The sequence below is a fragment of the Sphaerodactylus townsendi genome, linkage group LG06 (assembly GCF_021028975.2).
Source record: "Sphaerodactylus townsendi isolate TG3544 linkage group LG06, MPM_Stown_v2.3, whole genome shotgun sequence".
Classification (NCBI taxonomy): Eukaryota; Metazoa; Chordata; class Lepidosauria; order Squamata; family Sphaerodactylidae; genus Sphaerodactylus; species Sphaerodactylus townsendi.
Window position 1 is genome coordinate 99,115,312 of NC_059430.1, and position 23,711 is coordinate 99,139,022.

The following is a 23,711-nucleotide window of genomic DNA, read 5'->3' on the forward strand; positions in this document are numbered from 1 at the left end:
ATCCCCCCTATGCTGCGTGCCCGGGTGTCCCCACGACCCCGCCCTCTGCGCGGGGTCATCACAAGGCGCTGTTTAAAAGAGCGCCAGGGATGCCGCACGCTGAGGGGGCACGACGGCGGCAGCGTCGGGGCAGCTGCACTGTCGCCGCCCCTGTCATGGGGAGTGCCAGGGGACCCCACGCTACTTTCGGAGAGTAGCGCGGGGCTTAAGGTAAGTGGGGAAAGGCCCAGTGATAAAATGTTGCAGTGCTGTAATTGATATAGCACCAATAATTTATATGTTTAATAAATATATTATATAACTGGTGCTATATCATAATGAAAGGTTTAACAGAGTCTCTGAATACCCAGTTTTCATTTTTAACAAGTAAATCTCTAGTTCCTTGCCTTGAAGAAATATAAGGAAAAAGGCACATCTCCACAAGTCTTAATTGAAAAAAAATTGGATGTTCAGACAACCTGCTTAAACTATCATTACAACATTATAATGTTATATTGCTATTTTAGGGCCATTTGTTTAAAAAGTTGAAATCGCTGTCTTGTGGGGTAGAATAGTTTAACAGTGACACCAAATCCAATAATTGAAAAGGGGAATGGCCAAAGAGAGAAAACTCAAACAAAGAAAACCAATCGAAACATTATGCACTAGGAAAAAGTTGATTCAAAATCAGGTTCCTAAAAACATTGGGAGTAAAAAAGTGCTTTCAAAAAAGCGACCGGGGGGTGGGTGGGTGGTTGGGAAGGAGGCATAAAAACAGTATGAGGCCAGAACTGACCAAAAAAGCATAAAAGCCCTGAATGTTATACTTTTCTTTGGTTGACAAATGCTACTCTTTGTTTAATAAACTGCTGGTTTACATTTTCCACTTTCTTCAGTTGCTTAGTCAGCTGGGAAAAGCCCCAGAAGATCTTAATAAATGGAAATAATGTAGAATCCCCCAAAGCATTTCTGCTGTCTTTTTTACCTACCTCTGGGCTTATGTTTTCATTCTTGCCTTCTTTTGAAACCAAAGTCGGTCCCTGAAGTGGCTTTAAAAACAACAGAGGTATTGATTAAAATATAATGTAGAAGTGTTCTGGGAATGAGTTCTCATAGAGAGGTCCAACTGCAATATCTGGCTGCTGCCTGTTTGTTTGTTTGTTTTTTCTGGCCTCTATAATGGCAATTGGTAGCTGGAAGGAAGAAACCAATATTTTAAATACATAAATGAAACAAGCACTTATTTAAATACTCCTAGAATGTGCAGGGCTGTTTCTAAGGTGCAATTCTGCAATAGTGCAGAATTTATTTATTTATTTATTTGGGAGATTTTTAGGCCACCTTTCCAAAGTCTTCCTCAAGAATATAGTACCGGATCTGGAAGAATTCAGAGCATATAAGTTTTAATGTTCATTAATATAAACATTGAGTCTAATGGCTGCCAAAACTAGCTTAGAAGTACATGGGGCCATGACTGCCTGCAGGAACTTGGAGAAACCTGAAATCTTTCTGAGCAAAAATTCCAATAGCAGGGACTTCTCAGACCTCACATTGTTCTCTGCATCTCTCCAGACCCAGCAACGTCAAAAGGGATTATGCACAATAGTAAAGAAACTGAAGAAGGCACTATGGAAAACAAAGAGAAACATGCAGATTTGGTCAGTTTAATTGGAGGATTTTTGCAGCTTAGACAGCCATTTGTAATGACAAATATGGTCCTTCCAAGTGCAGAAAAGAACTTGTATTTTTTATAGAATCATAGAGTTGGAAGAGACCACAAGGGCCATCAAGTCCACACACTCGCACACCCTGCAATGCAGGAACACACAATCAAAGCGCTCCCAACATATGTTCATCCAGCCTCTGTTTAAAAACCTTCAAAGAAGGAGACTCCACAACTCTCCGAGGCAGTGAATCCCACTGTCAAACAGCCCTGACTGTGGAGTACACCTACCCCTATCCTGAACTAAGGCTTGTTAGACATAGGATTCTCCAATTTGAATGGACCAGGCTTCTTCGATCTCATCAAATCTTGAAAGCTTAGCAGGGTCAGTCCTAGCTAGCACTTGGATGGGAGAACACCAAGGAAGTCCAGAGTCAAAATGCAGCAGCAAGGCAGCAAACCACCATTCTTTGTATCTTGCCTTGAAAATCTTACTGGGTCACCTTAAGTTGGCTGTGACTTGATGGCACTTTGTATCACCACTGGCCTCAGCATCAGAGGGTATTATTCTGCTCTGAAAAGTCCAGCAGACGTGACTGATGGGATTTTCTGGTTTGATCTGTCTGCAGCGGGTCACTGTGGCGAGCCAGGCCCCATTGTCAATGGACAGATCAATGGTGAGAACTTCAACTACCGAGGTAGTGTGGTCTACCAGTGTAATCCAGGCTTCCGACTCATTGGGATGTCTGTCAGGATCTGCCAGCAGGACCATCATTGGTCTGGAAAGACTCCTGTCTGTGTGCGTAAGTATGTTGCTGTCTTTATTAAAAGGTTGCACAAGGCATGATGCATGGCTAAGACAGGGATTCTTGTCGATGTTCAGGGCAGAAATGGGTTGAGACAAGAAAGCCGTGGTGTGACCACACTTGGAGTACTGTGTTCAGTTCTGGTCGCCACATCTCAAAAAGGATATCGAAGAGATAGAAAAAGTGCAGAGAAGGGCAACGAGGATGATTGAAGGATTGGAGCACCTACCTTATGAGGAGAGGCTGCAGCATTTGGGACTCTTTAGTTTGGAGAGGAGATGTCTGAGGGGGGATATGATTGAAGTCTATAAAATTATGCATGGGGTAGAAAATGTTGACAGAGATAAATGTTTCTCTCTTTCTCACAATACTAGAACCAGGGGGCATTCATTGAAAATGCTGGGGGGAAGAATTAGGACTAATAAAAGGAAACACTTCTTCACACAACGTGTGATTGGTGTTTGGAATATGCTGCCACAGGAGGTGGTGATGGCCACTAACCTGGATAGCTTTAAAAAGGGCTTGGATAGATTTATGGAGGAGAAGTCGATCTATGGCTACCAATCTTGATCCTCCTTGATCTCAGATTGCAAATTCCTTAGCAGACCAGGTGCTCAGGAGCAGCAGCAGCAGAAGGCCATTGCTTTCACATCCTGCCTGTGAGCTCCCAAAGGCACCTGATGGGCCACTGCGAGTAGCAGAGTGTTGGACTAGATGGACTCCGGTCTGATCCAGCAGGCTAGTTCTTATGTTCTTATGTTCTTAGTATGAAGGAGGGGTGGAGCCAAACTACATTTTCTGGGCCTTTTCCCACAATCAGACACCACCTGTAGAGAAAGGCATTTTTAAAGTCCCGAAGAGCCAAACTGTGCGCAGGATGACAGTGCAAGAGAAGTAAGGAGAGCCAGTGTGGTGTAGTGGTTGAGAGTGGTGGAATCTAATCTGGAGAACCGGGTTTGATTCCCTGCTCCTTCACATGAGCAGTGTGGACTCTAATCTGGTGAACAGGATTTGTTTCCCCCCTTCTACATATGCAGCCTGCTGGGTGTCCTTGGGCTAGTCACAGTTCTCTTCAGCTCTCTCACCCCCACCTACCTCACAAAGTGTCTTTTGTGGGGAGAGGAAGGAAAGGAGTTTGCCACTTTGAGATTCCTTCCGGCTGAGAAAAATTGGGTGTAAATCCAAATTCTTCCTATTCTCATGCCATGTTTGTGAGCTGAAAATAACAGGGGAGCGGGATAAATATGCCCTTTTCTGGAGCTGCATATGGGGGCAAATTACTCTTTGCTAACCATTTTGGGTTAGGAAAATGACTAGGGGGAAGGGGGGAAGAAGGAACCATGCTTAACCCTATGCTATTGTCCAGTTTGGGCTTCCGGGAACTTTGAAAATGCCTTTCCCCCCAATTACTCTGTCACTGCAGGGAAGACCAGTTGGGTTCAGACCCAGCTTATCTAAAAACATAACATTAGTATGGCCCACAGATATGCTGATACAGAAGTCAAGAAATCAGCTAGTACATCTCAGTCTGTAAGCAGTATCTTTGAAAACGAACATCAGATAATGCAAGAAAATTTACACTGCACTTGAATGTAAGTGCCATTAAGGTTCCCCCCACTTTTCTCTCTCTTTACCTCCTTTTTACCTTTAGTATTGTATGCAGTAGAATTTTAGGAAAAGAAAATATATTCTAAAGGTGCAATTTATAGCTATCATGTACTACCGTTTCTCATGTACATATATTTTACGATATAACCAAACATCATCCTAAGCCCTTTGGGGGTAGGGCGGTCTACTAAATCGAATTAATAATAATAATAATAATAACAACAACAACAACAACAACAAACAACAAACAACAATAAACAACAACAACAACAACAATAATAATAATATATGTACATGTGAAACGGGAATACATGATAGCTATAAATTGCACCTTTAGAAAATATATACGTTTATATTTTATATTATGTCACATCATTAGTATAGTGGAATTAAGTTGTTATTCATACATTTGAGGACCTAAGGTTGGGCACAGTATTTATTTAGAGTCTATTATATACATTTAAGAACTTTAAATGTATTAGTAAAATCAAATGCCTATGCAGCATTGATATTTCAACCCTTGCCTAGGTTTCTCTTCATTTCCGGTTGGTTGTATATCAGATCTGGTTTGTTGAATTCTGAAGTTGAATTCTGAATTCTGAAAATGCCATGTACTTTTTGAAGAGATGCTTAGTTTTGGTGTACTTGTCCATATTATTGCATAATGTGTAGAGGGCACAACATTTCATTTGGTGTGTGTGTGTGGGGGGGGGGGTTGTACTGATAAGGAGTATTCTCTAATGAGAATGAAATTGGGGAAGGGATGGTTCTATATTCCATAGGTCTGTTCCCATAATAGTGCTGCCATCATTGTTAGAACAGCGGCCATATGTTTCCATACTTAGAGTCGGACTAGGGTCTTGGTAGACTCAAGTTCGAAACCCCACTCTGCCATGGAAGTTCCCTGAGTGACATTGGATATGTCACACATACTGTCAATCTCACCTATCTGAAAGGATGGTTGTTCACCAGGAACAAGATTTCAAAGGGCATTTCAGGAAATACTCTGTGGGATCTAAGCCAATTTTTAAAGCTAGCTTGAGTCTCCAGTGGGGAGAAAAGCAGGGGATGGATAAATAAAAAACAGAATTGCAAGATCTGCCATGAGTTGAACAGTAGTCAAATATTAATGCACATACAAGAATGCCTTGTACTGCATGAGACTGTTTGTCTGCCTAGCCTAATACATAACTGGTGGATCCTACTTCTGTTGTTCAGTCCACTGAACAACCTCTGTTTATTTATCCTATCTTCCATTTTGACACAAGTTTGAAGCCTTCTTCCAATCTGAGGAGCCTTTCTCCAAATTTCTCTTCTATTGGAGGAAGGATCCTTGGGTGAGATAAAGTTTCCTTGAGGAATGGTTGAATCCACCCATTGACACTCAGCTGAGCAGCATCTCTACAAAGTTTCTAGCTTTAAAAAGGCCTTGGCCCATAACTGTTGCTGAGATTCTTGAACTGAAGTTGGGGGGTGGGGGGTTTGAATCTGGGATCTTCTACATACAAAACAGTGCTCTGCCACTGAGCCACACTCCTCCCCTGCCAACCCGTGGGAACATCTCTACATTCTGTTTGTGGGTCAAATGCTGCTCTGCATTAGCCAAGCAGCAAGGTGGTAACATCTCGGCTTTCTCACTGCAGCCATAACCTGCGGTCATCCAGGCAACCCAGCGAATGGCCTTACGCAGGGCAGCCAGTTCAACCTGAACGACGTGGCCAAGTTTGTATGCAACACCGGGTACCTCTTGGAAGGGGCGTCTAGGTCCCAGTGCCTGGCAAATGGCCAGTGGAGCAATGCCTTGCCTGTTTGTCACAGTAAGTTGTCCTCTCTGCCCCTTTTTTAAGCTGTATGAGACCTGGATGGAGCAAGTGTTTTGGCGATCCCACCTTCTCGACTCTGCAGTCTGGACTAGCCCGCCTCTTTTCTGTCATTTGCTGAGAAGAAAAAGGAGACCTGTATCACTCCCAGCTCTTTCCTGTTGTGCTAGAAAGGGTGAGGAGCCTGCAGACAAGATAACTGAAATAATAATGCCAAGGAGGAGGACACCTCAGCTTAAGTGCAATGCAGAAGCCATGGGAGAAATACTTTTTCTTCTCCCTCATAGCCACAGATTTGCTGGTTATTCAGAAGAATGATCAATCAGGAGAAAACAGATATGGCCTATCCATAAATTCATATTACTTGTTATGCACTGGCAGAAATAGAGAGTAACTCAGGAGAGGGAAGGAGCTGTCTCCTAGTATCCTAAAAGAGGTGTTTTTCCTGATGCACAAATCCTGTAATGGTTCAGAGTCCAGCTTTATGGAATCAGGACACGCTATGCATCAGCCCCTTTGCCCCATGTACATTATTAGCCAACCATCACCTCATGAATAGGTACCAGGTCTCTTTGGCCATAGCACTGCTCTCTCTTGGATGTTCACACAGCCGTCTATTTGGTGACTTCCAGGAATCGCTTTTATTCCAGAAATACTTTTTATTTTTCAATTTGGTAGGCCTTTGCTTGCAATTGCAGGCTGCTGATCAATCTATTTTATTTTGAACGTGATTCTGTTGATAGGGTGTGTTTTTTTGGATATTCTGTTGAAATTGGGATTGTTGCTGAAATGTTTTTACAAACCTTTGTTAGGATCGTTGGTCAGCAGGTGGTACAAGAAAAAAGGCAAGGCGTGAATAAAAACTCAAATGCATCTTGTGCATCGAGCCAAAGTAGAAAAGGAGCTAGCCGTCTGGTTGCCTCTGAGGAGCCCAGAACCAATTCAGTTCTTCAAGCTGCCAGAGGTGTCTAGCTGCTTTTAACATCGTATTTCAAATTCACTTCTCAAATTCCCTACCTTCTGCCCACTTCCCCTTCTGGCACTCCCCCTCCCCCATTCTTCCCATATCGCCTTCCTTCCACATTCCTGACAAATACCCCCAACCTTTCATCTCAACACTTTTCTCTTACGTCAAGATGAAATGGGGCTTCAACCCTGGAATGACCCCCTCACTAGCCAAGTGCTTTATACCTTCTGTTCAGGGGTCCTCAACCTTTGGAATTCTCATTCCAATTCTGCAGACACCTTTGGAATGCTAACACAGAGTGAGGGGCGCAACCACAAAATGGCTGCCACGGGAGCCAGAAGCAACCACAAAATGTCAGTGATTTAATTTATGCATTTATGAATTATGTAATCATAATTCTCTTAATAAAGGATCTCCTTAACAGGGTGCCTTTTAAAATGAATGTCTTGTATAAAAATATTTTCTTGCTTCACGCAGCAGCTATCAGCTGCGCAGTGAGGATCCCTGCTGCTGTGATGGCAGCTGCTGCCAAAGCGATGTTGCTTTTTTAATTTGCACAACCAATCAGAAGCCCTGCCTTGACAAAAGCCCCACCTGACTCCATCCACATTCTGAAAAGGCTTGGCAGGTGCCAGGAAAGGCATTGACAGGCACCATGCAACCTTGGTTGCCATGTTAGAGGTATCCCTACCCTATTTCATTGTAGAATTGGAACTTCTACCCCAATGTATTTAACTTTGTGACTGAATCCACACAGCACTGGATATTTCATTGTTGCGCTACAACTGTCATGTGCAACCGTACAGGGGAATCTAGTTCCAAAGGACTTCAATAGTGCAACTAGCAGTGGAAATAGTGTTCCAGCCAGTACTGGAATGAATGCTGAGCATTTATGTGCAAGGAATGAATTTCCCCTGTTATACCCTCTGGGTTTTTTAAAAAATATATTATTAATTTTTTTGTCATTTGCTTGCAGTTGTAAACTGTACTGACCCCGGGCACCTGGAAAACAGCGTCCGACAAGTGCAGCCAAGCGGGCCTCACAGATACAGCTTTGGAACAACGGTCACTTATCTTTGCAACCATGGATATTACTTACTGGGTACCCATGTCCTTACCTGCCAGGGGGATGGCACTTGGGACCGACCCCTCCCACAGTGTCTTTGTAAGTCCTTCAGTTTCCTTTAGAGGTTAATTGTCCCCAACACAGATGTTATTTTGCCCCCCAAAAAAGATAATCCCCTGTTACTTGCCAGATTATATGCAAGTGAGGTAGTTGATATTCTGCACAAACAGTGTGATCATAAATGGAGTCCCTTGAAAACAGTGAGCTTTGAAGAGTGTAATTTAGTTTAGAATTGCCTGAATCCTGCCCGAGGACACTTCAGTGTTTTGCTTAGAGTAAAGCGCCCAAAGCCAACTGGAAGCTTGCTGAATTGGACTGATCTGATCCCAGTCTTTTGAGTTTGTATAAAACTTGAGTTTAGGGATAACACATGGCAGGACCAAGAAAGCTTGGTATACACCAAGAGTCCACCAACAGTTGGGCACCTGTATGTTTTCAACACATTCTCCATGAAGGCTAGAAACTTGATTAAAAACAGAATAATAAGTAGGGGTCCCAGGAACCCAATCTGATAGACAGGGGGCCGGGGGGGAGGGGCGAGGTTGCAAGCTCTGAAAGTGAACCACCCTGAGTGTAGAAGTGCAATCCAAGCCCGTGAAAATGTTGTCCCTTAACAACCCCCCCCCCCTGATTTTGAATCCTGATCAATCAGACACTTCTTAAACTAATGCTGCATTCCCAGCGTCCATGCCTTAGTTTAGGCTAGCAAAAAATTAAGACAGGTACTAAGCAGTGATGAAACTGCTCTAGAAAAACAGCAGTGTAGATCATTATGGTTTAATCTCTATGAGGAAATAGTCTTTTAAAAATAGGTTTATTTTAGGTTTAATGTGCTTGTTAGCTTACTCAGTTTTCCTTGGCAAGGATCTGCTTCTGTTGTTCCTCCCTCAAGGAATCCTCTGTTGTGGTTATACTTTGGCCACAGCCAGCAATTTTGCTGGTTCCTGTTTGAGGGTACTTATCCCTTACTGTTATGAAAGTCGGGCCATGTATTATATACATGAAAAAAGAACTTCATGAAACAAAGAGTTCTGCCAGAGACAGGCAAAAAAAGCTGGAGGGGGGTTATAAGGCCCACGTTCGCCATCCATCTGTTGATGATAAGAACATAAGAAAGAGCCTGCTGGATCAGACCAGAGTCCATCTAGTCCAGCACTCTGCTACTCGCAGTGGCCCACCAGGTGCCTTTGGGAGCTCACATGCAGGAGGTGAAAGCAATGACCTGCTGCTGCTGCTGGTGCTCCCGAGCACCTGGTCTGCTAAGGCATTTGAAATCTCAGATCAAGGAGGATCAAGATTGGTAGCCATAGATCAACTTCTCCTCCATAAATCTGTCCAAGCCCCTTTTAAAGTTATTCAGGTTAGTGGCCATCACCACCTCCTGTGGCAGCATATTCCAAACACCAACCACGCATTGATGGTCCCTTCCTTTCTCTCAAGCTGACCCTGCTCCTTCTACTGAGAGTCCCTTGGGACATTCGAACAGTCAAGCAGAGAGATAAGGTGAGCAGAAGTAATAAAGTGATAGACAGAGAAAGGAAGTGGTGGTGGGCTCTTGCCTCCCTTTGTACCACAGTCCCCTTCCAATTCTCTCATTTGCAATAGAGCCTCCAAATTCTTTGCCCTCAAATCCAGATTTCCAGATATGAAGATGTCTTCTTGTGCAACTTTTAGCCAGGCCCCCAAGTGAGGAATGCATGAGGTGTTTTCTGTGGCACCGCCAAGGACTCCCAAACTTGCATTTTCTGTTTACTGAAACAAGCCCAGAAAACAGATGTGGACACAACGCAGCAGCACCAGAATTAGGGTTGGCCAGTATTAACAGGAGCAGGGTGGGTGAATGTGTATAGAAGCCCTATACGGGACCTGAGAGTGTGATAGTCGTGGAAAGAAGATAGACATAGACTAGAACACTTTTCTGTAAGCAGTGGAGCGTCTCCTAGGACAGATGCTGGTTGCACCAACTATTTGATTGATTGATTGATTGATTGATTAATTGATTAATCTGAGTGGTTCCAAAGTCTCACCCTCTTAAAAATAAATTTTTAAGTTGCATTTTGTTCCTCTTCCTCCCCCCTTCACACTAAGCAACTTTAAAAAGGCACAAACACAATTTTCCCTGGGCACCTTTCTTTTTTCCCGTGTTACCAGCATGCCACCTTGCCACACTGTACAAATCTTGGGAAATTGACAAGTGAATCCTACATGGCTTTTTGTGAGGATGGGAAAGAGATACAGAAACAAGCCAAGTTAAAGTTGTTTTTTCAGTATAAAGTGACTTGCAAATTTTGCCTAAACCCAAATTCCAAGGCAGATTTAGAGGTTGCTGCTTGAGAAAAAATATCTGAGGAAGTTCAAGGGAAGTGAAAAAGATTTTGGTGCTGCTGCAAAATTTCTCAGGACTTCCATTCATCCATACCTGGGATCCACAAGAAATAATAATGCAGGTTGGTAGCCATGTTGTGGTATGTGTGTTTCTTCTGCCTTCATCAGAAGATGTCCTGTTGGTGACCTGCAGCTGCTGAAAAATGTCTTCATGTTGTAAACAAATATTTACAATACCTCATGCCCGAAATGAGAATACATTATTTCAAGGCAAATTCAGATGTTTATCTGGGGTGGTGATGGAGGGGGGAGAGAATAATTGGTGAGAATTTTTAAGAAAAGCTCTAAGGATGTTGATCAGGCAAGACAACATTTTTCATAGGATTTCTGTCTCAAACATGGATAACAGTTCAGGGGTCGGCAACCTTTACCATCCAAAGAGCCATTTGGACCCGTTTTCCATGGCCCCGAAGATCTACCGAGCTAGAGAGCCTCTGGTTCGGCCCCTCCACTCACCTTTCCTTCCAGCGCTGGGAGGTGGAGGCGGCGGGGGGGGGGACCCCTCTGCCCAATGGAGCAGGCAGCCGCCTACTCCGTGGGGCAGAGGGGAAATGGTGGCCGTGGTGATGGCAGAGGGGGAATGGTGGCTGCTCTGGAGGGACATGCCTACACTATCCTCTGACCTCCAGGTGCTGGAGGGCAGCATGGGCGTGTCCCTCCAGCCCTCTAGAGCAGTGCTGCAAGGAGAGGTGAGTGGAGGGAATGCGAAAAGTGGTGCCCTCATGCACGGAGCCACCTCCAGTTCGGCCCCTCCACTCACCTTTCCTTCCAGTGCTGCTCTGGAGGGCTGGAGGGACACGCCCACGCTACCCTCCGACCTCCAGGCCATGCATGCGGCTCCGGAGCCACGGGTTGCAGACCCCTGGTTTAGGGGGAAATGTTACTCCGGAAGTATGTCAGAGCTACCCTGAGCATATTTTGGAAGCAAGAGGTCAGAGATGCAACACCATTTCCTTCAAGGCAGTGAAAAAAAAAATGCAAACCCTTCATCTAATCCTCATAGCATAAGATTTCAGTTAAAGACCAACCAAAAAGAATTAGGACGCTTGAGAGCTTGCAAAGCTATCCAGTTTCCCATATATCTGATTGTCTGCCTGAAGGGCAGAGGTTTTAGGTGTGCCTTTAGACCTCATCCTCGAGGAACAATCTTATTTGGGACCTTTAAGCCATAGGAGGAGTCCTGGAATATCTGAGAGAAGCAGAGAAGGATAGTTGAGTCCTTTAGAGACACAGTAAAGAAGTCTTAGGCAGTTTCCGCATGGGCCAAAAACAACGGTTTGAAAATGGTATAAAAGGGTTTACAATGGTGTAGAAGGGTTTACACAGTTTTCACACCGTTTTCACACTGCTGTTTTTGGCCCATGCGGAATCCGCCTCTCTCTCACACATTCTGCATTAAAGAAAGAGGAAGGTGTTGTAGAGGTACAGAAGAAGAGTTTGGATTTATATCACCCTTTTCTCTCCTGTAGGAGACTCAAAGGGCTTACAATCTCCTTGCCCTTCCCCCCTCACAACAAACACCCTGTGAGGTGGGTGGGGCTGAGAGAGCTCTGAAAAGCTGTGACTAGCCCAAGGTCACCCAGCTGGCATGTGTACAGGCTAATCTGAATTCCCCAGATAAGCCTCCACAGCTCAAGCGGGAAATCAAACCCGGTTCCTCCAGATTAGAAATAACAGGGGAAATAACTCCTTAAAAAACATTCATTCTTAAATAATAAACTGGTATTCTCATGCAGAGGATATGCCTTCAAGGATGGTAGAGCAGCTTCTAAACTAACTTTCTAGGGAAAGCCAACAACAGGAGTTCAGGAGCTAGATTTGAGTCCACTGGCACCTTAAAGAGCAACAAGATTTACAGGGTATAGGTTTTGAGAGGTGAAGCTCCCTTTGTCAAAGGTTTGACTCTTGAATCTTATGCCTTGGAAATCTTGTTGGTCTGGACTCAAGTCTAATTCCTTAACATGGCTACCCACTTGAAATAACAGGAGTTAGATGCCTCTGCTTCAGGATGAGTCTAAGGAATGATGGTGGAAGTGCTTCTTGTCCTCAAGAGAAGGGATACAGGAGAACTTTGCACAGCAATTCACAGATAAATTACACCTATAGAAAGGGTCATGGGGGAAGAAAGCATAAAAGGGCATAGAACAGTGATTCTCAACCTGTGGGTCGTGACCCCTTGGGGGGTCGAATGACCCTTTCACAGGGGTCGCCTAAGACTCTCTGCATCAGTGTTCTCAATCTGTAAAATGGATAAATGTTAGGGTTGGGGGTCACCACAACATGAGGAACTGTATTAAAGGGTCGCTGCATTAGGAAGGTTGAGAACCACTGGCATAGAAGAACACTCGATATGGGTGTTTATTACCTAATGCTAGAAGCCTTCATGCAAAAATGAGGAAATTGAGATGCTCGGTGCTGAAAGTACAGGTTATATCAGAAAACTGGTAGAACAGAAAGAGTCAAAGGAATCCCTAAAAATACACTCCAAAGAAAGGCCGGGCAAGGTGTACAGAATGTAATATTGGTCTCTATGTCAAAGAGAAAATATTGAGTCCAATAAATGAGAAAACTTCTGAGAAAGGAACGCCTCCACAGACTCACGATGAATGGAAATATCAGGCCTATCTAACTTATCATTGAGAATGTCCTGTGGTTTCTCTGAACAGATGTCTGAGGATGATTAGAGCATTCATGACTTGTTTTTCAACTGTGATCTTTAAGTGGGTTGTAAAATAAGAGAAGAAAGATATAAGGGAACAAATATTGCAATAATAGGTGACCACCGATGCTTGTACTGGATAAATATATGCTCTGACCATAAGAAAGGGATAAAAAGTCTGGATGTGCTAGACAGGCCGCTGTGTTTTCATCCACAGCCTCCCATCTTCAGTAAGGGGATAATAACTCCTACCTTCTGAGGCTCCTGTGGTTGTTCAAAGTGCTTCACATACTATATCTTAGTAGTGATCCAGGTATATCAGTAGTTATTAATGAGTTTTGGCCAAGATCGGGGGGAAGAGCCCTGTGGGATGTCCTCTGTGCTGTCTTTCATCCTGAGTAGAAGTTCGATTCAGTCACAAGGTCAGCATCTGTGTTTCCTTGTGATCTTGCTTCTTGGTACTTGGAAGAAGGTTCTGGAAAGAGTCCTTGCTTGCAATGGACACTTCTGAGAAATCCAGCATCTTCTATCTTTGATCTGATGTAAAGGAAGACATCAAAAACGTTCCTATTTAAAAAATCAATCTGGGAAAGAAGACTTAACTTTAGAATCCAGGGTTGAAAATGTTGACCAAGGGTGATTCTGCACAGGCCAAATATAACAGGTTCAGACCCTTTTGTGCACAGGCCCATCTGACTGATTATATTTGCCTGAACCCCGGTTAACACTTTAACCCAGGTTTCAAATGCTTCCTGCTTGCTACAGCAAGCATCATATGCCCCCCCCCCCTTCTGTCAACCATTATGCTAGATTCCCCGGGTGGCCACCATTAGAGTAGATTCTCTAATAGGTGACCCCCACGTTGGACTGGTAGGTGGGGGGGATCCTTGGCTGCACAGTTCGCATGGAAACATTGTGTTTCCTGTGCAAACTGTGCTGCCCCCTGCTGCCAGGATCCCAGCAATCCCAGCTGGCCCCTGCACCTGCCGTGCAATCAGCAGCACAGGCAACATGGGTTCATGTAACCCATTTCAGTTGCCTGTTCAGAATCAGCCCAAGTTTGGGAGGAGGGGAAATACGTATTATGAAGGGCCAGGCAGGATGTAGTATGAGAGTCTTCCTTGAGAGGCCCTGGAGAGAGCTGGTCTGATTTAGTATAAAGTAGCTTCATGTATTTGTGACTGCTCTCCAGCCATCAAGTGAAGAAACAAGAATTCTGTGTTCTCTTGAAATGTCCTGTTATCCTGGCAGTCATCTGGCAATCTGTTCCTTCGATTCAGGAAGGGGGTGAGATGGGGAAATCTGAGGACGTTCATCCTATTTTTTAACTTTTTTCTTCATGCACATTTTTTGCTAAGATACATTGGAGAATATTTTGGGTCTCTCACTACTTCTTGGGTACTGTCTGGGTATTTGAGCACCTCTTTTCCCAGAGGAAATCTTCCCCCAAGGCTGTTCAGACTTTGTCTAGAAGGTGGAGCATTTATAGTGAATGCTTAGTATCCCTTAGCAAGAGCTTTATAGGTAAAAGCCAAATTTGTTTTCTAACTAATTGGTTTCAGCAGTCTATTGAAGAAGAGGGGCAGCTATTGATCTAATCTTTGCGGGAAAGGGTACTGAGAATTATTACTGCTAAGTTACAACAGTTTCCAGTAAAAAGGATGTTAAGATGGGTGAATTGTAAGTGGAATCTGGCATGCTTGGAATTTGTTAATCTTTAAGAACGCTGTTGTTGCTGCACACTTTTAGCTGAGGTGTAAATTCCTGGAGGATCAGTTATTAAATTATTTGCCACAGTGCTTCAGAGCACCACTGAAAATCTTGGCATTGTGCCACTCACATCTAAATGCCAAGATAATTTTTATATCCATAGCTATAAGAGTGTCCATATATGCAAACACATTTGTTCGATCAGCTCTTTGTTACAATAGCACGCACTTTGGATATTCCGTTCCATTTTAAGAAGCACTCAAAGAGTGTGGTATGGAAGAAAGAACCTCCATGGCTAAGATTTCCCTTTGCCTTTGGAACCTTTCTGGTAAAATTAGATCTGATGGCCCTTCTGTTCTTTTTCAGTACTCAGTTTCTTTTCTCTCTAATGGCCTGAATGAAATGGTGAGAGGCACTTAAAAAAAAGAAGTTTCAGACTCAAAACCTGTCTCAGTTCATTCCATCAAGAATGCATCGCCTAACAAAGAGTGTACATGTTGTGTGTGTAGCCAGTCACCGTACAACATTTTTACACTGAAGGCTGGTAGGAGCAGTCTGCTCATCCATGTGAGTCTTGGAGTGAGCCTTCACTTGCTTAGTCTGGTGGCCAGAATGAGCTTGGTGTGGAAGTAGTGTGTTTGGGGCTTGTATTGATAGCAAGCGGGTTGAACACCAGCTGTGGAGTGGTGGGTGGTGGACATTAGTTCTTCTGGTTTGAGTTTACCTTAGATTTTGAGCTGAGGATAGGTTGCTAGCTTTGGGTTGGGAAGTTCCTGGAGATTTGGGGGTGGAGCCTGGGGAGGGTGGAGTTAGGAGAGGGGCGGGACCTCATCAGGGTGTGATGTCATTCAATCTACCTCTCAAAGCAGCCATTTTCTCCTAGGGAACGGATCTATTTTATTTCTGAGATATCGCCAAGTCACACCTAAAGGTTGTTGACTGTAGGAGTACGGGAGTGATATTTGATTTTCTAAGGCCTGGTTTACACTGCAAGAGGGAAAAAAGTAGGAGAATAAATCACAATTTTCGACAGGAGATGGGGATATGATTTTTTTAAAATGCTGTTGTATGTAATCAGCACCCTGCCAAAAGAAAACAAATGTTGGAAGGAACAGGTTGAGTTAGAACCCTTTCCCTTGATTTGGAGGGGGTTCTTTCAAACATGGCATCCCTGATTTGCAGACTGAGGCAGTGCGGTTCACCATACTACCTCAAGTTTCTCTCACCTCATTCTACTGCACATCAAGCTAATTTAAATGTGATGTCTGATGGTCAAGAAGAGCACAGCCGTAAGACATTGCACACCCCATGTATCTGCTTTAACCTGGGCTCCCTGTATGGAGTTCAACAACATGAACAGCAGAACACCCTCCTGGGCTAAGGATTTTGAATGTGCCTATGTTGTGCATGTAGTAGCTGAGGGCCTGATTAAAAGAAGACCATAGGAAGCTTCACATGAGTACACTGCTCTTGCTCACAAGTATTTCATTGAAACTGGGCCATCTAGAGCAGAGAGCTCAATGAGGACTCTCAAAAATCCCCTAGATGTATCTGAAGGTCTCTTGCTTTGAAAACTATGGATGGCAAATGTGTGTGAAGCATTTCAGATGTTCCCTCGCTAGCACCTGAAATCAGGTGGCCCACCAACAAATACACCAGATGCATTTTCTACTCATGTCTAGGAAGGCCAAATCACTGGGCAAAATCAGTATATGTTGACATTCAATAGCGGGATACTTCAGAGTAGTCCATTGAATGGGCAAATGCAAATTTGCTGAGGTTTTCCACATCTGGTTTTCAGGTTTCCCAAGACAATTTGAGGCATCATCTACAGGCGAAGATGCCAGAATCCTCTGAGAAATACAGCTTGAGTTTAGCTCAGAGCATTTGAAAAGTTTCTGTGAACTGACTCCAAGATTATTCTGTGGGCTGGAGGGGAGGGACAGGACGGTGAGGCCTCGAACCACTAGTTCCATCAGCAGCACCACCTTTTCTGTTCTTTCTCTTGAACTTTTTACTGTAACGTTGAACAATAACAGTGTGTTTTCCGCCTTGTTTCAGTGGTTTCCTGCGGCCACCCTGGATCCCCGCCTTATGCCCAGATCTCAGGGGATGCGTATACAGTCGGTTCCGTGGTCCGCTATAGTTGCCTGGAAAGGCGAAGCCTGATTGGCAATTCCACACGCATGTGTCAGCTTGATGGGCGCTGGAGTGGCTCTCTGCCTCATTGCTCAGGTGGGAAAGACTGGCTGCACAGTTGACGCTGATGGAATATTTAACTTTTGCTTTACAAAATAATTTTTAAAGGATTGTGATGCAAAAATCACCATTGCCAGCTGTTTACAGTTCCTTCCTTTTATGCAGGGTTGCCTTTTTAATTCAAAAAGGTTCTAGGCGTACAACAAGAAGACGAAGAAGAGTTTGGATTTATATCCCCCCTTTCTCTCCTGTAAGGAGACTCAAAGGAGTTTACAATCTCCTTTCCCTCCACCACCCCCCAATAACAAACACCCTGTGAGGTGGGTGGGGTTGAGAGAGCTCCCAAGAACTGTGACTAGTCCAAGGTCACCCAGTTGGCGTGTGTTGGAGTGCACAGGCTAATCTAGTTCCCCAGATAAGCCTCCACAGCTCAAGTGGCAGAGCGGGGAATCAAATCCAGTTCTCCAGATTAGAGTACACCTGTTCATAACCACTACGCCACTGCTGCCCTCAGTTTCTTACTAATTACTATTTGGACATTTTATTCCTAGGGCTGAATTTGAAACAAAACTCAGTATTGTTTGTGCATCAGAAGTGCTTTCAGGGTCTCCATGTGGGGTTGTCAACTCCAGACATGGAGAACTGGGGAGGAGGGGAGGCTGGGTTTGTGAGGGCAGGAATGTCAGTGGGGTATAAAGCCATGGAGTCCACTCTCCAAAGTAGCCATTTTCTCCAGGGGAACTGATCTCTGTTACCTGGAGTTCAGTTTTAATTCTGGGTGATCTTCAGTCCCAACCTGCAGTTTTAATTCTGGGTGATCTTCAGTCCCAACCCTAAATCTCCATTGCATGTGACAGGAAGGCATATATTATGTAAGAATGCAATAGACTAATGACCATTGTATGTATTTAGGATCTTTTTAAATGTATTGTGGTGTCTACCATACAGTGGCGTGCTGCTGATGGGGACATGGGGTATTCCATGTCCTCGGGTGCGTCCACTGAGCTCCGCCCCCCCGCCCTCCCTGCAGGCCAGCTTCTGCCCTCATCAGGCCCTGGGGAGGGCAGAAGCCAGCCTGCAGGGAGGCCAGGAGGGGGCGGCGGGGGGCACAACCCACGGCACAGGCCAGCCCAGGATTCCAGGAGCCAATCTGCCACTGCTGCACCCAATCGAGCCGCCCCCCGGGCCCTGTCCTCCCCCAGCCTCCCTGCTGGCTCCCGTAAGTGGGGCATAGGGGGGTGGGGAAGGCAATCATGCCCCTGGGCGCCATTTAGGCCCAGTATGCCACTACTATCATATGGCCATGTTCAAAGAACATTTATTTGTTTTTTTCCCAAAATTGGAACTCAAAGTGGCTTACACTGTTATCCCTTCCTCCATTTTGTCCCCACAACAACCCTGAGAAGTTGGTTAGGCTGATACTGGTCCAAGGTCACCCAGGAAGCTTCCATGGCAGAGTGGGAATTCGAATTAGGATCTCCTAGATCCCAGACCACTTAAACAACGAGGGAAGGCTGAAGCGTTCACATGTTCCTTCTCAGCTTTCAAGAGGCACTTGCCTGATTAGAAGCCCCGCTAAATACTGCCCATCCAAACAGAACGTTCTCTTCCATGTCCAGAAACAGAACATCTCTGAGAAACCATCACATGAATGTCCTTCTTGAGAACCTTCAAAGGCAGGTATAGCCCATTGTTGAAAAGTGCACATGGAAGTAGATGGACCTTTGGCCTAACCTCCAAGATGCTCCTTATTTTCATAAAGCAGACTTAAGAAGTGTAAAATACTGGAGTGATCTTCACAGAACTGTGGGAGCAAAAGTACTCTATTTGGTTCAAGTCGGATATGTTTATTCATGTGATACATACTAGAAAGATGGTGTGGTCCCCTCCCCCGTTTCCCCATGCCCCATGGTTCAGAAGTACTGGAGTGCGCCATGATTATAGATTGAAAGGTGCAATCAGGAACTTCACTTGATGACTGTTATCAGGCCTCTTCAGGCTGTGGATGAAGAATAGCATGAATGACTTTTCCTGTAATAATCTCTCTGCTCCTGTGTGCTGTGGACTGTATTGTGTCAACAACAATGGGTGACCTTGCCTTTCATCAGGGTGTTAGAATTAAGGAGGGGACAGTCTTTCAGATCACCTTTTTAATTCTGATTCCTATCAAAAACAGTGTTCTCCTTGTTCGTGTAGCATAAAAGTGCTCGGTGGGTATTGGCCTGGGCAATAAGCTTTGCAAGACTTCAGGGGAAGGACTATAGGTCAGTGGTAGAAGATGTGCTTTATGTATGGGCAGGGGGAACCTTCTTCCACAACCAATTAAAAAGAGCAGGAGAAGAAGAATTGCAGTTCTCACAAAAGCAGTACTTCTTGGCTTGGGGACCAAGGGTGTTTACAAACCCGTTTACTGGAGGGAGCCCAGAACAGATGGCGCCTGCGTGACAAGAGGAGCAGCTGCCATGTGAGCCACCAGAGCGTCCTTTCAAGATGGCTTCCTTGACTGCCTCACATCCCTCAAACTCTGAGAACAAATGACTCACTGGCGCAGTGAAGAATCCCTTTCTCTACTGGAGCCCTCACCAAGCCAACCACTCCATTTCTGTGAGAGCAGCAGGTGGCATTGAAGTGCCTTGTGATTTTCCGTTGCAAGGAAACAGAAGCCGGCCAGCCGCCCAGCCAAAAAGATGCCTGAGTGGCAGCAGCTGTTTCTTTCCTGACCTAGGTTCACACCTGGCCAGGATTTTACCCAGAACTCTCTGGAGAGCATGGTCCCTCTTGATGTGCTACCTATTGGTGTGACTTCTCCATTTTTCTATAATGCTGAATCAAGTGTGCAGAGCATGGCATGGGGCATCAAACTCAGCTCTGTAACTATGCCAACTGTCCTGTTTGTTCATATTTTGCAGGCAGAAAGGAGTTGCCAAGGATATGGTCAACGCCCAAACCTTTTTGCTTTGCAGGCTGTCACATTTGAGGCCGAGAGCCCCTCCCCTGCCAGTCTCATTCCTCCCCTAAAGAGGCGGTCAGAGTGCTAACAAAGTATTTGGTGCCTCGTGGGAACTAAGCCACGTCAAACAGAAAAGCCCAAATGGTCAGACATATTTCCTTTCTTGTGGGAGTTCTGTTGTGACTCCACTCCAGAGCCAGTTCTCTGGCCCAGCAGCCTAGCCACTCCTTTGGGCAGCACAAAACGGAGAGTGCCAAAGCTTCCCAGGGGTTCTGCTGACTCCGAGCAATCAGAGGGGATTCCTATTCACAACTAGGCCTGCTCCACCACTGACCCTGTTCCACATTTGTGTCCCATTTGTCTACAGGGGCTTTACTTGGATTTTTCCAGTAACACTGTGGTCCCAGGAAGAGGTTGGCATATCTTGATTAAGCAACAAAATACCTTGAATCAGCCCTGTACTCCTCGAGTATCGAATGTGTTTAGCATCTTCTTTTCCCTCCTCCAACTGACAGGATGGAACCACACACTGCATAATTAGTTTTCCCAAGGTTTCTATTTTTCAGAAGAATGCAGCTATAGGGACGAGGGTGGTTTATTTAAAGAAGAAGACCGTAGAGGGAGAGAGGGGCTATTTAACGTTTTCTTCATTTTCCTGCAATTTCTCACTACTCTCAAGACATTGTTTTTAAATGGGCTGGGGGGGGGGGGGGGGATTCTTCAGTAGGAGTATAAATTTTCCCCAGTAGGGGTAGAAACCACTTGGGGGAGACAATGTTTGGCTGGAAAACAAGGTAAGGGGAAAGATTAAGTAGCTCCTGTCTCCGCCTCTAAATCACAATTCCTATGGCCGCATTCTGTTAAAACAACAGTTTAGAAAAAAGAGTTGCACAACTTCACAGAACAGCACGTTCTTCTACATCAGTTCCCTCCATCTGCTGCGGATATACATTTATTTATTTATGAATTAATTTATTTATTTACATTTATACCTCACCATATCTCTACGACTCAAGGCAGCTTACAATAAAAACAAGCTCAGAGCCATATCGGGGGAAAATGGCATATTGTCTCCAGGCGCCCTCCGCCCCCCCGTGCCTGGGGCGGGGCTGTGCCCTCATGCCGCAACCCCCCTCTCCCAGAACCTAGAAGCCGGCAGCATGGCTTCTGCCCTCCCCTCTGGGGAGAGTAGAAGAGACTGCCATCTTTTGTCCTCCGAGAGGTGCTTTTATAAGCACTGAAACTGGAAGTGGGGCTCAGTGGGGCATAGCCACACCCAGGGGCATAGCCACACCCAAGCCCCGCCCCCAGGCTCAGTGCTTATAAAAGTGCCTCTTGGAGGACAGCAGTCTCTTCTGCTCTCCCCAGGAGACTGGGGGAGGGGAAGGAGGTGGCGTCCTCGGGCATCCTTGGTCCTGCCCACATAGATAACGATGTGGGCAGGGCCAAGGGAACCTAAAGATGATGAAGAAGCAGGACTTCCTGCTGCCTCGTCATCTTCGTGCTGGACCTAGTCATATAGGGTGCCAATTTTGCGCCCCACCCCCATGTGACCAAATTAGTGGCGCTCGGGGACAAGGGGTACCCTTTATCCCTGGGCAGATAAATCACAGAACGAGCTACACCCATCCTCCCAAATATTCTGGGAAGATTGAAGGAATACTATACCTCCCTTCTTGTAGACCTTGAATCTGAAACTTCAGACAGAGTTGCCAGAATCTGCCAGTGTACGTTGTTGATTCAGTGACGAGCATTTGCTGTTTTGTATGTATTTTAATAGACTATTTTTTTTGTGAGTGTGTGGTTAATGGATGTTTTATTCTGTGTGTTTTATTCTGCTAGTCCATGACAACAAATTATTGATCAGTTGATTGCTGCAGACATTCCTCTGCTACAGGCCCCTTCCTTCTTTCTCTGCTCTGCGTGTGATTTCCGTATTTTAGTTCATTTATACCTTGCCTTTCTCCCCAGATGGGACCCAAAGCATCATTCGGTCCTCTATTTTATCCTCCTAACCTCCTAAGGTCCACCCAACAAGCTTCCATGGCAAAGTGGGGATTTGAAACTGGCTCTCCCGAGTCCTTGTCCAACACTCTAACCACTATGTCATTCTGGCTCTCTTCTTCTTTCCCTTTTATTTGCTCCTTCCTGACTGCACCAAGTTTGAGCATGCCAACTCCGTGTCACCCGGTCCTTCACCTGCTGGTGGCCCCTTAAGTTTTCTGAACTTCTTCCTGAGTAGTCAGAAGCCCTCTCTTTGCAGATACTGCAAAGGGTAGCTAATCTGGTTGGAGGGGAAAACTGTTCAAGTTGGTTGTATGCTAGAAATTTTTCTGTTCCATTGTGGCTCAAAGCCTTACCCTCTATGACAGGGGTCTGTAACCTGCGGCTCTCCAGATGTTCATGGACTACAAATCCCATCAGCCCCTGCAGCATGTTGTCCTTGGCTGTGCCCTGGGATACCACTAATGAGACCAAGCTTTGAGGTTCATAGCACAGTTTGGATGCAGAGCTTAGAAATAGGAGTACTGGAGTAATGCACACCCCTTGCTTTCCAGTTTGGCTTTGGGAAATCCATCAATCTCTACCTGATCTTACAGTTATGTGGGTGTAGCCTTTTTCCATCTGCAAAAATAAATGGGGGATTGGGGCCAATCACGTTTGGTGGTGCCTGGTGTAAATTTCGTCATGCAAGAGCACTGCTGTGCACTGTGCATGCTATGCTTGTGCCTCTCAAACTGTGAGGAAAAATATGCCAGGGGGCAGCCTCTTTGAGTGCCTGACAGTGTTTTTGCTTTTCCTCTGGCAGGGAGGATCCAAGGATTGTGCGGTGACCCGGGGATCCCTTCCCATGGCATCCGGCACGGTGGCAATGACTTAGGTGCAGAGAGCACCGTCTGGTTTAGCTGCGAGCCGGGTTACACGCTCCGAGGGTCACTGCAACGTCTTTGTCAGGCCAATGGGTCTTGGAGCGGCACACAGCCAGAATGTGAAGGTGGGTATGGCTCTAGAGGTCCCCCTGAATGCAGGAACAGATTGGGACAAAGTAATCATTAAGAATGATTGTACGATCCAACTGGGTGGGGTTTTTGCAATTGATTTAGCTCCCCTACCCTACCCCACTGCTTATCAGATTTAACCCCATTCTGCAAGATTTTTGATAGCCATCTGCACAAAGTTCCTTCTTTTTAAGCCAACTTTCCACCCACTGTCAGCAGGGATTTATAATCACTGGGGATTTTCCCCATAAAAGCTATAACAAAGATCATTTTTGCTCTCACAGCTTTTTAGCTTTCAGTAATTTCTATCATTCTTATCAGTAATCAGTAATTTTTATCATTCTTATCAGTAATTTCTGTAATCCCTGGGAAACCTTAAGAAGCTGTTGGAGAATATTTGCCAGGTTGTCTCTTAAATTACAAGAGTAATCCTACATATGCTTTAATGCTTAGAAATTACTTCCAGATGCAATAGTTGGGCTCCCAGCAAAGATTATGACTGGTATAGAAGTTTCCATCCTGGCCTGACTGGCTCAAACTACCCTGCTCCCATCAGATCTCAGAGGTTAAGCAGAGTCAGTGCTGGTTAGTACTTGGATGGGAGACCACCGAGGAAAATCCAGCATTGCCACTCAGAGGAAGGCAGTAGCAAACCACCCTCTGTTAGTCTCTTGAAAGCCCTCCAGGGTGGCTGTAGGCCGGCTGCAACTTGATGGCACTTTACACTCACACGTCGAAGGTTCTACTTTGGAAACCAGTCTAGGTAATTTGGAACTCCAAAATCCAAAGCTAGAGTTGTTGAGAGAAACTCTCTTAATTTGTCTCTACCCAATTTCTCCC

At 45.1% G+C, this 23,711-nt stretch overlaps 1 protein-coding gene across 3 annotated transcripts in view; it reads left to right on the forward strand.

The window, feature by feature from the left end:
• Positions 1 to 23,711, forward strand: part of LOC125434149 (CUB and sushi domain-containing protein 1-like) — an 890,459-nt gene that overhangs the window by 837,386 nt on the left and 29,362 nt on the right. For all 3 annotated transcript variants that reach the window (XM_048499152.1, XM_048499153.1, XM_048499150.1), the window contains 5 exons: positions 2,272 to 2,445; positions 5,700 to 5,873; positions 7,820 to 8,008; positions 16,785 to 16,958; positions 22,682 to 22,867. In XM_048499152.1, coding sequence (XP_048355109.1) covers positions 2,272 to 2,445; positions 5,700 to 5,873; positions 7,820 to 8,008; positions 16,785 to 16,958; positions 22,682 to 22,867 — 897 coding nt within the window. The remainder of the gene's footprint in view (positions 1 to 2,271; positions 2,446 to 5,699; positions 5,874 to 7,819; positions 8,009 to 16,784; positions 16,959 to 22,681; positions 22,868 to 23,711) is intronic.